A 17,127-nucleotide genomic window follows, 5' to 3' on the forward strand; every position below is an offset into this window, starting at 1 on the left:
GTGGGGAAATGTTTCCTGATAGATGGCAGTAGATCTATGCTCAACACAACCCAGAATGCAATAAATAAACTTTTTTTTTTTTTTTTTTAAGCACATAGATAGAGTTTGATACAACTTCATGTGTTCATTTTTCAAGATGTTCCCAAAAAAAACTTCACGTTGGTTCCATGAAAGCCTGTGCTCAGAAGCAGCAGCAATACTTTCATTCTGCAATCAAACTTCCCACATAATGTAGCTGGATTAAGGAACACATTTTCTCCATCTGAAGGCCTGCCCCTGTGCATGATTAGCAGACCTTCTGCATCCCTACTACATCACACACAAGCCTACTTTACGCAGCATGATCGGAAGGAAGCAAGACGAATATGAATTCCTTTGCCATTTCTGAACTGTAAATTCAACTAACAAATTGATCAAAATATTACAGATGTTTGGATTACAGTTCAATATGTAAAACAATATATATTTATTTAGCACAAAATATTCATGTTCAAATAGAAGTATACACTTTTTCCTAGTATTTATGTACTAACACAAAGGCATTTGGCAAAACTGCTGTTTCATCCTACAACTGTAGGCCTGACAGCAGTTTATAAACTGTAAGGCAAATTAGGAACTCCTCAAGTTAGTAATCCCTATACAGTGCCACTAACTCCAGCAGAACATACAGAAGAAAAGTGTTAGAAGACTAGGACATACGATCACAGTGTTTCCTATAACTACAGCCAACATAACAGCAGGGGTAGAGCTATATTCCCAGACAGAGAAAGAAAAGACAACTGACAGATTCACGGTAAATTGCTAGAAACACTGACTGAGAAAAGTAACATTACATATGAGATCACACAACGTTAATGCAATTCCCATTTCAGAGAAATGACCTTATAATGCTCAGGATTTAGGACATCTGCAGACTCCAAAGCCTGCAGCTTCAATTTAGAGACAAATGCTTGATACTTTCTGGTAAATAAGCAGAGATAGCTCACAATGGACAGCACAGAAATATTACTTGAAATTTGATTCCAATAACGACATCGTTACAATCACTGGATACACACGAGCACTCAAATTATGCCGGCAGACAGACTTTCCATAGCTTCTCCTTTGCTGAAGTTCCAGTCTTAAGCATCCGACATCAAAGATGTGCTGGAACGAGTTCAGTCTTCCCTTTGGCAGTTATCACCTGGATTAGACTCCCTGAGTTTGGTCGATTCTTTCCTGTTATCCAGTCATAAAAGGTTCTATTTTTAAATAAACAGATAAAATAGGATGGGGAGGATAAAAATAAAAATAAAAAACACTATCAGACACATCAACAAGAAGTATAAAATAAAGGCCCAATTATTTTCCTTTTTTTTTTTTTTCTTCCCCCTGTAGCAATTTCTACATTATGTCAAACACTGCCAATGTGATCATCAGATTCAGAACTTCAGTTAGATGGGGAATCTGGAGAAATCAGAAGCCCTGTAGAGCACACACGGGATTTGCAGAACATCTCAAAGGAAAAGGCCAGGTGTTTAAAATACCAAAGGTTTGCCCAAGTTGAAAAAGTAAATACACTGAAAGGGGGAGGCAGGAGCTACAGAAGTTGCCTTTATAGCATACATCATAAACACAGACTTAGGGCTAAAATAGGAATTGGTAAACCTTGGAGCTGTTAAAAGTTGCAGATAAAATGATTGGTTTTTCGTCCCCATATCTCTGTATTCTATTCCTATTCTCTCCTCACACATCCCTTACTTTTCAATCTATCTTCTCCAGTTCTTCTTTCTTAACCCATTATGCTGCCAACAAGGCATCTTAAGTGTGAAAAGAAGTCTTGGCAGAAGCACATAAAGTTTAAGATACCCAAAATACGCCAAGTGAGATGGGCTCATTCTGGACAGCACACCAGAGCACTTCTTAGCAAAATTAATTAAAAAAATATTTTTCAGGTCCATCAACCTTTCCATCATTGCAGACTTAGTAGCTACCATTTTGGAACATCCTGCCATCTGACAGAGTAGTTTCCAGGATACAGCAGACCTCAAAATGCAGACACAATACGAGAAACATCCTTCCTGAGATGAAAATGGTACCAATGTTTGACACCACTGGAATTATTGTCTCCAACACCAGTGAAACTGTCAGTTTTCAAAGCTAGATTTAAAATTAAGAGAATTAGAAGCTAAAAAAAAGCAGAACATTCAACCTAATTGTCCCACAAGGAAAATGATCTTTAGAAGTCAAAAGTTAATTTGTACATAGACAGATGTTAAGGCTTTTAGAATACAGAACTTTTTGGGAACATTTTTAAACTAATTGAAATCAACTGATTGGACCCTTGTAGACAGCCACATTGAACAGCTGCACGGGCTTCTTGCACCAAAAACTAATTTCCACTCTGACACGCAACTGAAAAAAAAAAACCTCACATCACAAAGAAATCAAATGCCAACACTAAACTACTCTCTGGGAAATTAGCATAAGGTGATAAGGTGAATGTTATTTCAGTGCCAGTTTTAAAAGCTTTTAAATTTATAAGAGTAAAGACACATTGTCCTCTACAATATGTGAAGGCAGATACATCTGTCCTCAAAAAGGCAAGACAACTGCGTCCGTGCTTTTCTGCTTTCATGTGACCAACCTCAGCAGAATGTTTGCTACCCCCCATCACCTCACAGAAGGCAGTACTTCTCTGAGAGCAATTAGACACAGTAAGTCTTTTAGTCTCAGCCTGTTGTGCAATAAGCTACAGCTGAAATTTCTGCATTTTGCAACATTATGCAGGACCAGCCTTTGTGGATAACAGAAGAAACAAACAAACAAACAAAAAAACAAAAAAAAAAAACCAGAAAAAACCTCTGACTGAATTATGCTGAACAAAACTAGGAATTTTCCCAGCTTTAATAAGTGGATTAGCACATCAGAAAGTGGGCAATAAAAAATATCAAATCAAACAACGTTGAAGTTTACATGCTTATTTGCAGTTTACCTTTAAGCTAAACTACTGACTCCTGCATCTGCAATTTAATTTGTCTAGAGCCTTTACTTTGGATTTCAACTGCTTAAGGCTCTCTTATCATAGTAACTGACGTAGAGACACTGAAGTTGATGGAGCTGGGCTAATTTTTTCCATTTAAGGAAGCTTGCAGGCCCAACGTCATCTGAAGATCTACAGAATCAGGGAAATTATGGGAAAAAATGCCCAAACCCATGACAGCCATTTAGAAAGAGCAGGCAGGAAGATGCAACAGCAAAAGTGACAGTAAGAATTGCTTAGTTATCACAAGCATACTCACTCAGCAATGAATTCTAAGGATGTCCAAGAGCTGAAATCTGCATCAGGCATTGATTTCCTGTTCGCTGGTGTATCCAAGGTAACTCTGTGATTAAAACAAGATAAACCTTTATTTATTCATCATGTTTCTGATAAGAGCCACCTGCTTCTTTTCGTTGTTGTAACATATGCTTGAATTTTATACCACGCAGTACAGATCTCCCTTGTTTTCTCTACATGTTAACAGCATAAAACTATCAGTTTCAGTGTACATCAAAGGCTAGAGCCTATAACCCCTTAGCTCCCTGCCTTGCTGATGACATCCAGCCCACCAGGCCTATAACCCTGCACACAGCTCCCTCCCAGCCTCTCTCATGCAGTCCGTAGCAGTAATATTCTTGCCCATGTGTATCACATGCACGTGCCCTACTGCTATTGCCCTCAATCTCTGCACTTGCAGCTCGCTCAAGTGAGTGCACAGGACCAGTAAGTTTTGACTTTCATGACATTAAAGGCTGAAGTCTTCAGAACTGTCTTACTGCTATGCTGGGGACAACACAGGGTATAATTACTCTCAAGAACTCAAGAAACTCAAGCATAGGGTTTCACAGGAGACCTATGCAAATCCAGAATGGCCAAAAGCGCAGTGTTCTTGGTGTCTGCCTGTCTGCAAAGCTCTGCAGAACACTGCGTTAGTGATCCCAGCACTCTCAGAACTGTTGCTTTCTGACCTGAAGGAGTGTGCGTAACAGTAAGCGTATGAGGAAAACATGCTGCTAGATTTTGGGCAACATTCCAAATACCCATACAGAGCTGTTTAGTCTTAAGTTTTGGCTCCAAGTATGAACCTGGCAAGATAAATAATTCTTGCAGCAATACCAATGGACTTTGATACAGTGAAGACCTACCGGTCCACTCATTTTTTACTAACTTTTCTCAAAGCATCAAAAAGATAGCTATGACAGGCAAATACAAACTGGATTTCTTTTTCTTGCAGAACCTCAATACTGATCAATCCCAGGTGCTTCTGTAGAAAATGTTCATATCTTCATCCAAGCAAAAACTTGTCCAGTAATCCTTTCTTTGCTATAATCACACAATTCAGTCTAAAATTGTTCTGAACAGTCCTTTTCATCTTCTGACTGTACTGAAAAAGTTACCCTTACATTGTTTAAAGCTGAATCAAATTTTAACCCCAACACCCACTGCTGTTTTGCACAGCAACAGAAAAAAAGTTATTCAATGTTAGGACAACTTGTGGACTGCTACTTTCATATGTTCGAGACACTTCTCAGTCTAAGCTATTGGAGTAGCGGGGACAGGACATCACAACCACACCAGTGGGACACCAGGTTACAGCAGTAATCAAACCATGCAGGCAGAGGTAACTATTCAAGCACTTACGGTAAAATAGCAACAGCAGCAGAGCCAGATGGCAAACCGCTATTGGCACCAGCCAAACTCTGACACAGCTGGTGCACTGCTCCCTTAGCCATGCCATAGCCAACCATCCCTAGCAACAAAAAACAGGAAAAATAAAGCACAGTTCTCAGTACTATCAGTAGTATGACACAAACTCACATTATTTAATTAATAATAAGTTTTAAATCACTTACCGTAGCCAGAACAGAATCAGATTTAAAACATAAAGAAATATAATTAAAGAAAAACAAACACAACCCAAATCCTAATAGGCATCCAGGAACAACAAAAAAGCTTTGAGCATTACAGAACTGACAAACTTACTGCTTTCAACATATTTAATTAACACTTCAGAACATACCCTGAAGGACCAACAGAGTTAACCATACTAGTTTAGTTTTGCTGTTTTCTAAGTGTGAAGAGACTCAATGACTTTAATCAAGCAATCACCTGTTAGCTTTGAGCACAAGATTGAAGCATTTACAGGTCTGGACCTGAGCAGACACAACACACTTCTCTCCAGAATAGTAATTCACTGCAGCAGCATCCTAATTCTGACGGGCCCTCTGGACAAAGCTACAAAAAACTAACAAGCAGAAAACCCAGTCCTGGAAGAATGCAACTAAACAACCTGCGTGTAAATCCAGCTTCTTCAGGAGCACTGCTGCTTTTTAGACAGCCAGTACTCAGCAGTGTAAGATGTATGGGAATGAGAGCATGCAGCGTACTGCTCAAGTACAAGAGCTGGACAATAAGGAGCTACAGATCTCAGCTGTCTCATGGTACACACCTGCCAAGCAGCCTAGACATGACATGATTGAGCACACAGGAAAAAGATAAATGTATTCTGTCTACTCCAACTGGATGACTTTCTACATCTTTGTACAACTCCTTTTCAAAGTACCTGAGGAAGCATTCTGCAATGAAGGTACAAAGATAATTTTGCATTACGTAAATGTTTCCATTATATTCAATTAGATACACTGTATAATATCCACATTTATTAGGAGGAATCACTCTCAGCAGTAGCTACCTCATTTTATTTTATTGTAAAATATTTACACTTCTATCACATTCCCCTCTTCTGTAAACCAAATACCAAGTCTTCTTAAACCTTTTCTATGTTTCTTAACCATCACTGTTGAACTACTTACTGTAGCTATTGTATTATTTTCAGTTTTCTTCAATTGGCATTGAATAAGTCAACATTCTCACACAGAAAAAGAAAAATCACAGGAAGAGCAAACAAGAAAAAGAGGATTCCTTCCTTAATGGCTGGAAACAACAAGCCAGCAAGTCATATTTGCAAAAGTTGAGTAACAATTCTTTCCCAATTCTTCCTGAAGTTAATAAGCTGCATGTGTTTGCCCAAAGCACTGCTGTGTTTTTCGTTTTTTTGTGGTTTTGTTTTGTTTTTTTTTTAATCCAGACTCATTGAAAACTGCTAGTTGAAAACATGAAAGCAAATCACTGATTCTTCTGTTGTGGTCCCTACCTCCCAAAAAGACCCAAAAGACATTATGAAAGTTTGCCAAAGTTCACAAGATTTAATTTGTAGATAGTCAGTAGTAGACAGTAAATTATGCATCTGTCTATTCACATAAGCCTTTTGTCTTCAGACCATACCAGATGCAGCTGTAAACTTAGAAGGTAAATCATTAACTAGAAAATACAGCATATTTCTCCTGAACCACTTTAGATGTGGCTTTCAGGAATATTCATTAATTTTATGATGTGCTTTACAGCATTAGTAGCCATGTCTCATCAAAGTATTGTTCAGTCTCACTAGTAAATTGGGAAATAGAAGCATTTGTCTCAAAAAACTTTCCTTGCCTGTGGACTTGTGTGCTTTTTTCTTTTAAACTGCTCCCAGATTTCTTTCCCCACGCAGATGGGAGTGAGATTTATAAAAAAAAAAACTTAGAAAAGTTTGTTCTAAATAGGTTGGAGGGCGAAGCTAAAGGTCAACAAGCTTATCTGTGCCTGAAGCGAAGGTGGACTGGAATCAGAACATGAACAGGACAAGCACAACTAATAGAATCAGCTGCGTCATCACTAGTAGAAAAAGTGGGCAGCGAGGGACTTTACTTTTTAGAAAGCAAATAAGAGATTTAACTTCTCTTTAAGCACTACACTTACAGCTTGCTGCGAACTTTTATTCTTCACTATTTTCCAAATTATTTTTTACTGTATCCTATATTAGCCAAGTTCATTTCACCAATGCATATCAACTATTAACTAAATACTGATTCTGTTTGTGCTCCAGCTTCAAGAAATTCAGTGTTGCCACCTGTAAAATTACACCTACATTAAGCATTTCAGCAGCAAATTTCCATTTGTAATGAATGTCAAGAAACTGGCGAGTGAAACTACTCTTCATGAGCAACACTGCTGAGATTAGCACAGAGGTAGAACTACTCATGTCTCAGCAGTTACCACACACAACGGCATTTTACCTGGAGTTCCAGATAAAGCAGCTTGAGCTCCTGTCAAAGTCAAGAGACCTCCTTCTTTCAGATGTTTTGTGGCTAGGTGACTGGAAATAGTGGATGTCCAAACACTTTGTTTCCACATCAGATCACAGTTTTTGTACAAAGCTGATTAGAAAGATAATTAGTTACAGTAACCATAAGAAAAAGGATCCTCAATTCTGTTTCCTTCCTATCACACATAGTACAACAGTATTACACAAAGTACTATAATGATATCTCAAAGGATATTTTTCACTTACACATTGAGTAAAATATCAATTCATATCTTTTACATCTCTGGGTGTCAAACCCCAGTTCTACAGCATGTATTCTAGGCAATTACCTGCTTTCTATAAAAAGTAAAAAATACTATATATAACCATTGGATAGTTCCACCATTAATGCTTATACTCAGTTCAAAGACTTCCAAATTTTTCAAATTTTTGTAAGGACTGCTTTAATCTATGTCAAGGATCTGAAAATTCACACATTAATTCCTTCTCACTCTGTAGCAGCATGATTTCTCTTTCCATAACTTCCCCACTGGCTGCATACAGTTACCTCCACTAGAATGCAGAAAGAAGACTCCAAGAGACAAAAGAGTTAAACAAAAATATTTCTTATCACCAGATTATATCACAAATCAAGAACAACACACGTGAAAGTAATCTGTTGGCATAAATGTACTAATCTATTAATCTACACTATACCAAGCGTGCATCCCAGTGCCTCTATACACCACAGAGCAAATTCTACTTCAGCAGCCCATTAGGACCAGGGAGAACTTCACAAGCAAGCCAAATTCAAGCACTCATCACTGTTTTTTCTCCTTTCCATGCAGGTACTGCAAAAATGCCTAGCCACCGTTCAGAAAGAATCCTTTTCAGAACGCAGCACAAACAAGTATGAGCAACGCAGTGAGGTAAGCTGACCACTTGATTCCAAGATACCCTGCTATCCCACCAGAAGAACTACTATAAATCAGGGTTATGACCAACCACCTTATTTCCAATACTGTGCATATTTATTACAACCCAATATAATGTAATTGTGGAAATGCATTCGCTTTGATTAAACTGTGTATTCCGTCTCACATTCTCTTCATAGGTGAAAATTTTGCCTATGATGTCTGAGCTGAGAAATGGGAGGAAAATACATTTTCTACTATTATTATTATTTTTTGTACTAGTAGGAAAAGCAAAAAATTGCTCTCCGAATATTACATGTTTAAAAGTTTTGTAAATCTGTGGACTTTTTTTTGTCCTCTAGAGTGGTGTTGAGTTGTTATCAGCTCTGGATTATATAGTAACAGCTCAGAGAGCTGCAGCAAGCAACTGCAGCTTTATCAGCAGCTATCTTATGGAAGCTGCCTGCCTTGTCAAAAGTTAGTTCACAGATAATAACACTGCACTCCTTTATATGGTGCATCAAGATTCACCAGTAGAAAACGGTGCATTAAAAAAACCTCTTCTGAGAACACTGAAAATGTAACAGGCCCCAATAATTCAGAAATGAGCTAAGATGCATTGTGATTGAGCTCTTCTGTACTGTTAGGCTAGCATCCTCTTCCAGACTCTGGAAGAAAGACGATCTCAGACTTTTATAACCATGATTTTTAACAACTCCTCTGAGATTTCATTCCCATATAAACTGACATGCACAGGCTTACATTTAGCTTTGGCACTGCCTCCAGCCCATCCTCCTGCTACACATAAGATCGCATCCACCTTCTCTTCACCAAGCAGCTTTCCAACCTCTGCTGTCACCTTCAAAACACAGAATAAAAACACTCTGAAGCCACTGTGAAGATAAAGGAGTAAACGCCAATGTAAAGAAGTAAATATCAAGATTGCTTTAAAGTTACTCAACTATGTAACCAGAGGAAAAAAATACAGCACAGAACAATTTAAACAACTGCAGAAAACTAAGAGGATCCATTAACTCGGAATAACCACATAACTAAAGATGACAGTCAGATCATACAGTGTGTGATGTCACTGGAAATAACTGATTTGAGCAGGATCAAGACATCCAACCTTACCTACATCATAAACCATCTTTTTAAATTATTATTAGACATTTCTTTTCGAAGGTACCTCTCTGCACACTGTCCCGTTTAAGCACATGGGACAAAAAGCTCCAGATCTGCAGAGCCGCTTCCACAACAATTCTGATGACAGCACAAGGAACGAACAACTGAATATCTGCCTTCCCCTTCTGCCTTAACCACACGATCCGTGCATCGCACCCCCGCACCCGAGGCGGAGGCTGATGGATGCACAGCACCTTTTCCTCCACAGCCGGTAACGCGATTGGTTGTAATTCCTGCGCCGCGGGGAAACGGGACCCCACTGCAGCCCGCAACCGCGGCACCGTCCCCGCGCGCTCCCACCTGCTCGGCCTGCTCGGTGAAGGACTCTGCGGCTCTCACCACCACGCTGGCGCTGGCCTCCTCGTTCTCGGACAGGTCGATGCTGGCGACCCACTGCGCGGCAAGAGAGCCGTTAGCGCCGGTCCCGGGGCACGCAGCGCCCCGCCGCCCCGCCGCCCCGCCGCCTCCCCGCACCCCGTCCCGCTCCCGCCCGGCGCGCACCCAGTTCCTGGACTTGAAGTACTGCACGCACTGGGACCCCAGGGCCCCTCTACCGCCGTACACCAGCACCCTGCCCGCCACAGCCATGCTCGCCGCCAGCAACCTGCAGCCCGCCCGGCAACGCAACGCAGCACAGCACAGCCCGACCCTCCCCGCCGCCCGGCGCCGCCTGCGCATGCGGAGCGGAGCCAGGTCCTATCGTGGAAGAGCTCCGCCCGCCTCCGAGAGCTTGGGGGAAGGACCCGCGTTTGCACATCCCAGCGGCGGGTTGTGTTACTGCCCTCGGGGACGTTGGGAGGGTTCATTCATTAATTAATCGACCAGTGGATCTATGGGGCTTGAGTAGCAGTAACCGTGGAAGCCGGCCCGGCCGTGGCTGTGTGCGGGTGGGGCACGCACAATCACAGAACCATTGCGGCTGGAAAAGACCTGTAAGATCACTTAGTCCACCGCCAGCCTGTCAGCACCGTGCCTGCCGACCAGGTCCCTCAGTGCCACACCTCCATGTTTCTCGAACACCTCCAGGGTCGGTGACCCTCCCACCTCCCTTGCAGCCTGTGCCAATGCATCACCACCCTTCCTGAGGACAATTATTTTTTTCTTTGTTATTTTCCAACCTGAACCTCCCCTGGCACAACTTAAGGCCCTTCCCTCTCATCCTGCCGCTGTTACCTGGGAGAAGAGGCCTACCCCCACCTGCCCACAACCTCCTTTCAGGGAGGTGTAGGGCAATAAGGTCTCCTGTGAGCCTCCCCTTCTCCAGGCGGAACAATCCCAGCTCCCTCAGCTGCTCCTCATCAGACCTGTGTTCTGCCACATTAGCAGTCCCCTGAGCTCTGGCAGCAGTGACATTTAGGCTGGCACAGAGTAAGCACCAGGAGAAGCACGCAGCAGAGACGTCAGCAAAACTCTGCTGTCGATTTCCATGCTTGTAGTGCTTTGTAGCTATTTATGCTTTTAATAGTCTTAAATAAATACAATTCTAGTCCTCATTTTCTTCCCATGTGGTTAAGGTATAGATCTCAATGTCATTTGAGCAAGACAATTAAACCTCTGGTGAAACATTAGCTTTGCAATAGATATAAGATTACTTTCGGCAGAAAGAAGCATCGCGGCGCTGCAGGGTAATGAAGCCGATGTTTGCAGCCATCTCAGGATGCTGTCGTAGCAAGATGTATTTTTTGACTTGATTTTTAACCGTGCAGTTTAATTTCTGGAGCTTCAAAATATAATGAAATGTATTTCAAAATACCTGCTGTTCAATTGTGGATTTTGGAGCATCAGAAAAAATTGGGAATGTGCTTAATTGCTGCAGAGAGGCCTTGGCGATGACTCCCTGAGACCACTAGGATGCCTGGCTGTTTCAAAAAGACTTTATTTGCCTTGGCTTCTGCAATAAGTTTTGCATCTTTTATCTTGATTGTTGTTGCAATGGGGACCCCGAAGTGGATGACCGGAAAGATCCTGTGCAAAACAGGAGCTGAATTAGTCAATGCCACAGATCCAGAGCTGGTCAAGTTCATTGGAGAAATTTACTATGGACTCTTTCGAGGCGGCAAAATACGTCAGTGTGGGCTGGGCGGGCGACACTCCAAATTCTCAGGTAAGTGCAGTTGTAGTTGAATCCCTAACTTGGATGTCTATAGTTCAACTCTAAAGGCACTCAGTTTTGTTTGCAGAGCTTGCAGCATGCAATTCATTATTATTAAACTGGCTTTCTTGTGTTCCGTATGGTTTGGGATTTGGGTGGGTATGTAAACTCTCTACCATTTCACGCTAGTTTTTTTTCTCTGGTTATGTTCCATAATCCTGGAATCAAGAAACAAAACCCCTAGGGCTCGATTGAGGGTTTCCCCTTTAGTCTTGAAAAGTGAGTGAAAGTTACTGCTTGTGTTCCAGGCTGAGCTATAGAAGGAAGTACATTCAAGGTGACCCTGTAAGTCACACTATCCCCTTAACTGAAGCTTTCCTCTGATGAGTGTTGCTCTTTAGTATTTCTGCGCCTTCTCTAATGTTGCCTTCTTTGTTGAGCTCCTCACTTTCTTTATGTGCCTGTGGTATTTTTTTCCTTTTAAGAAGTGGAGATGTATTTAGCTGTCCACACTAATGCATTTCTCCATCTCTCCCAATGCAGATGTTTTCCATTGCAGATCCTCCTAACTTTGTTAACGTGTTTTAGAAGTTTGTAACTTCTTTTCTGGTAACTCTGAAGACAAAACATCATTGCTGAATGTGGATTAGTCACATTTCAGTAACCAAAGTGACTGGCAAGTAGGAAAGCAGGGCAAAGTTGTTGCTGTGCTTAGCTGCTGTTTCTTTGCAAGACATACAGAAATACAGTCCCATTTCTGTCACTCTATCTGCAGCAGTGACACAAAATGATAAAAAAAAAAAGTAGCCAATACCCTTTTCAATCTTTCTCCAACTTTCTGGACTCATTAGTATACTTCCTGATTAATTACAGTGTAAGCTGAGAGGAAGGCCTAGCATTCCACCGTCACTATGGAGTGTATTGATACATATCTGGAGGATGTGATCCTATCCTTCTTCGACAAACAAAGCTCTCACTTATGCTAATAAGAATTTTCCCAGTTAGAACTATAAAATTGGGTCATTAACTGCAATGGACACAGCTATGTGGTTAGGAAAACAAATGTGCAAGAGATTTTCCCTTTTAAATACTTTAATCGCTCTGTAAAGGTTGAAAACTTTGCAGCACTGGCATCAAAATCGTGGTAGTCCTACAGAGCTGTTAGACTCACCCCCTCCCGGGGGTGTTTCCATTCGCACTGCGTCATCTATATGAGACCCATGTGGTTTTTCTGGAAGTCCTAAGGCACATAAATTGGTGTGAGATACTCATGTTTTGACATCTGAATCGAGCCCTGGGAACGAGCTGGGGAAGCAGACATTTGTCTGTGTGCATGGCAGACACAGCTGGAATGTGTCAGCAGCCCTCACGGCAATGTTCTTCCTGAAGATTCTTTCTTCTTTATTAAACTAGGCTTACTGCTCATGGATTTGGAAGAGAAGCAAAAAAATCCTTACAACTACCCTGGTGCTGGTTTATAATAAAGCTAAATACTTTGCTTTTTTACTGCCAGTTTTTTTTTTTTTTTTTCCTGTGAGAAAGTAAGCCAGTTTCTGGCTTCTTATTTCACAGAATCACAGAATTATGTTGTGAAACCAAGAAGGGAATTTGGAATCTGAAACCTGTGGAATTAGGAAATACGAATTCAGAGTAGATTTCACTGGAGCCCGTAGGAAGAGAGAGAAAGAAGAATCACATGAAAAAATAAATTAGACAGGAGCAACACTTTTTCAGGCAGCAAAGAACTGGATAAGGAAACTGGGACTTCTGTACTTCTAAGGGATGAAATTAAAAGCATGGGACAGAAATGGGAGACTGGAAAAGAGGAGTTTGGAGCAAAAAACGAAGGTGATTTAAACATTAACTGAACAAGTTAAATAAAACAGTACTTAACCCTGAATCCTTACTCACAGGTCCTCTGTGAAGGATTTTTCCTGTGGCAGAATATATCCTGTTTGTCTGAACAGTGAGAAATAAAGCATAATGAACTATGATTAGGGTAACCACCCTTCTTTAAAAATAGCCTTGTTTAGGTATAATTTGAGTTTGTTGTATGAGCATAGTGTGCTGTTTTTATTGTTGTCAAGAAAAATTACACGCTGAATAGATTATTTTTTTCTTGCCAGTTTTCCCACATATGGTGAAGAAACTGAATACAGGCCTGCATGTGATGATAATAATGTTCCTTTGTGTGGCCATTTCCTTTTGTCTGGTCAGTTTTGGATTCTGCATCCTTAACGCAATAAAAGTTCCTTACCGTGCCATTAAGGGTCCGGCAGGAATATGCCTTTGGAATTTCCTTGCAGGTAAAAGAATTTACCAGTATTTTTCATCAGGTCACATTTGTTAAAAAAAAAATAAAAATGTTAACAGCAAAACTCCACTTGCTTTACTAAATATCTCCTTGACTTAAATATTTGTGAATAAAATGAAGTTGCAGTTAACTCTCATCTACCGAAACAGATGTGTCAGATGGCATTTCAGCTTACTGTACCTAGTCAACTTATTACAGGAGCTGCAAATGTTGGTCTTTGCAATCACTGATAAAGGGACTTTGTTGCAAACACTGGTATAATGCTTGGCCAAACAATAAAGGCTAAGCACTTTGAAGATGTTTAAGCCATGCCCAAGTCTACCTCATTTTGCTCACTTTTGTATTTAGTAAGTCTCTCTGAAGCACAACCGAAATGTTTTGACAGCAATGGTGAATGCTGCTTTTGTTTTGTTGCAGGTGGATTCGTAGCTCTTGCAGTCACTGGCTTTATGGCAGCTGTAAAACTTCACCATCTCACAGAAAGGATTGCCAATTTTCGGGAAAATGTCTTTCAATTTGTTATCTTAGAAGAACAGTTTGAAGATTGTTTTTGGATTTGTGTGGCGAGCGCCACAGCACATGCAGTGAATTTGCTGCTAATACCCATTAGTTGTATCAATTTCCCTAAAATTAAGACTAAAACAGAAGAGGCAAATGTTACAGCTGAAGATATCATGTACTAATAAATCTACTTAAGATTTCTTTGGTGAAGAGAACTGTCATTCAGAAACGGCTTCTTGGCTTTTCTGCTTCTGGCTTGGATGGAGAGTTTTGGTTTAGACGTGAGTAAAGATGCCTGGTGTGCAATTCTGCAGTATTTTTTAAGGTCAGTCTACAGCACCAGCAATTAGCACACATGGGAAAGTAGGATGAACAAATGCTACAAACATTATTTTCAAAAATGAGCTGTATGTGCAATATATGCTGCTGACAGTTTTGATAAAACTTACATTTAAAATACTTTAGAAAAATAAGGTGAAGAGTAATTTCACCTAAACCAAATGTCTTCTTTTGTTTAGAAAGAAAATACGTTCAAGCATAAACCTTTGAAAACATAGGATAATTAAGAACAAAAAGACTGGATGTTTGCCAATTGCCTTCTCAGAATTATCTGGAAATGTTTAAGAGAGCCATCAAGGACATATTTGATGATGGTAAACTGATTTGAGGAAGGAGACCTCACTATCTGTGGGGCTAAACTTAGGGGGGGAGCACAGGCTGTGTGACAGTGTTTAAAAATAGAGATTTCATCAAACTCCACAATGTAAAGAAGTGAGAAGAGTGAAGTTTATGGGATGCTGGTAGGCTACGAATAAACGACTAGCTGCATGATGAAGGTTTCAATGCAAGTTCAGGAAGTAAAGTAAATAGAATCTAAGTAACAGTGCTTTTAGATAATCTGAAAAGTGTAACGTTAGTGGTCTTCAACCTGCTTCTGTCTGAAATCAAGCAAAATAAATATATGATGAAAGAGGACAAAAATGAATAAAAATGGTTACGTGGATGGAAGGCACCAGGAAGTACCCTAGTTCTGACAAGCATATAAGCAGCTCTTGCACCACAAATAATTAATATTTCTCTGAAAAGAACATACCATTAAACATGTCCTTTTTTCCCCCTTTAATTACTGTAGTGAACATATACTACCTTTTTAGCAATAGGAACTACAGGTAACTTATGAATTTCTTTGAATGAATGAAAGAAGATATTATCTAAGTTAATGTCAATGAATTATTTTGTAGTCAGTTGTGTGACTCCACTCTTGTGACAAGTTCTTTGTAAAAAATAGTAACGTTTGTAGGATTCAAAGTGTTTTTAAAACATCTCAAGATATTAAAAAAAAAAATATATATTTTTTTCAGTTGAAAACAACTCTTCACAAAAATAGTATTGTAAGGGTCATTTTCAGTAGTGCCTAACACTGTGTTTTATGTACCCAAATAACTAGTTTCATCACTGAATTGTGCAGAACCCTCAGTAAAGCAAGTTACCAGAAAAAGCTGATATTGAGCATTTTTGCTGACTAAGCTGCTTATGTAGATATTTAAATGAGGATAACTCAGCTTAAGTCAATGAGTTTAACATCTCTGACCCAGATACTTACTGTCCTCTCTCTTTTTACTATGTTTACATCTAAAGACCAATGAAAAAGCTGTCTTATGAAGAAAATTCTACTTTCAGTTGGTTTTTTTATAAAATACGTTTTGCTACTAAAATATGTTTTGCTACGTACACAGCAGACTCAAGCCACTGAATGCTGCAGCAGTTTATGTGCATGTTCTGTGGGAGGTAAGAAATTAAAACGATTCAATTAATCTTCAGCACATACTCAGCATGACCAGCAGGCATTTGGAAAGGCAGTATCACAGCTTCAAAGGAAATGTCATAAGCCAAAGTCAACCTATAGCTAAGCAGTCTCTCTGTTACTGTGTGCTATACCATCTCTGGTTTTGGCCCTACAAGGTCAGCAGGATTATGAGAGGAGAACTTTGTGCACCTGCTGTTGCAACAGGTATTTATCATCTCTTCACTGCAGTGTTAGCCATCCTTTTTTTTAGGAGCACAATAAATAAATAATAAATAAATAGGCAGTTTCAAAGTTTTGGTAAGTCTGAAGCACTTCCTATAATTTTAGCATAAAGAGGACTCGATAAAGTAGAAAGAAAAAAAGATTCCTAATTTATACCACATACTTCAGTGTTCTCATTTCAGTGGTGTTTTCATCCATCTCTACAGTAAGTCACAACTGCAGGAGGATGGTGCCATACCCTGGTTCATGGGGAGGCAGCAGGTTAACCCCTTCTGTCATGGTGCCTTTGGTGCTCACTGCAGTGCTTCTGTGGTACCACCACCTTCCCCCCCCAGAAAATTCAGATTGGCTCTGAAATGCAAGACCTTGATCTGACAGATAACTGAGCAAACAGAAAATGGAATACTTGTTATTTGTAAACATTCTATGCACATATAATTCAGAAGTAGTTGTTATACAAAAATAATTATACTGTGACCTGTAACTTAGCCTCTACTAAATGTAATTCTCTCTAGGAAGTGAAAAGGAAGCAGATTAAGAGGTGCACTGTGCTGAAAGATAACTTTGGCAATGCTTTTCAGTAGTAGTACTGTGTATGTACTCCCAGTGGAATATTTAATGCCCCAAGGGTTCCTCAACAATTATCATTTAAACTGTTACTGAATAAGAGCCGTGGGAGTACTTACTTGGATAATGGCAAGATTGCTGGACTGTTGAACTGGATTCCTTAGCAGGTTGCAGTCGCTATGAAAGAACCAAGAGAGAGCGCTGTGTAAGAAAAGAAGGACAGCTGTGTTGACCAGCTTTTGAATCTTGTTTTGAATCTACTCACCAGTGGAGCATGCTGTGCAGTAATAGTCCAAAAGATGTCTGACACCACATCTATGAAATATTTCTGAATCTTACTGTGGGATGTTACAGCTGCCTGAGCTGGATGATGAAATAGC

At 40.1% G+C, this 17,127-nt stretch overlaps 2 protein-coding genes across 2 annotated transcripts; one reads left to right on the top strand and one right to left on the bottom strand.

Moving 5' to 3' along the window:
* Window positions 1–442: 442 nt before the first annotated feature.
* On the bottom strand, window positions 443–10,065 carry QDPR (quinoid dihydropteridine reductase). The gene is given in 8 exon segments (XM_052682312.1): window positions 443–1,241; window positions 3,282–3,365; window positions 4,664–4,772; window positions 7,138–7,278; window positions 8,822–8,918; window positions 9,545–9,637; window positions 9,746–9,871; window positions 9,874–10,065. Coding segments are annotated over 8 exon segments (933 nt in total). The 5' UTR covers window positions 10,051–10,065; the 3' UTR covers window positions 443–1,135.
* Window positions 10,066–11,088: 1,023 nt separating this feature from the next.
* On the top strand, window positions 11,089–16,331 carry CLRN2 (clarin 2). Its single transcript, XM_052682846.1, has 3 exons — window positions 11,089–11,348; window positions 13,463–13,642; window positions 14,068–16,331. Exons 1-3 carry the CDS (start codon window positions 11,096–11,098, stop codon window positions 14,331–14,333), a joined length of 699 nt encoding a protein of 232 aa, XP_052538806.1. The 5' UTR covers window positions 11,089–11,095; the 3' UTR covers window positions 14,334–16,331.
* Window positions 16,332–17,127: the final 796 nt, after the last annotated feature.

The sequence above is a fragment of the Tympanuchus pallidicinctus genome, unplaced genomic scaffold, assembly GCF_026119805.1.
Source record: "Tympanuchus pallidicinctus isolate F22 unplaced genomic scaffold, pur_lepc_1.0 scaffold2, whole genome shotgun sequence".
In the NCBI taxonomy this organism is placed as follows: domain Eukaryota; kingdom Metazoa; phylum Chordata; class Aves; order Galliformes; family Phasianidae; genus Tympanuchus; species Tympanuchus pallidicinctus.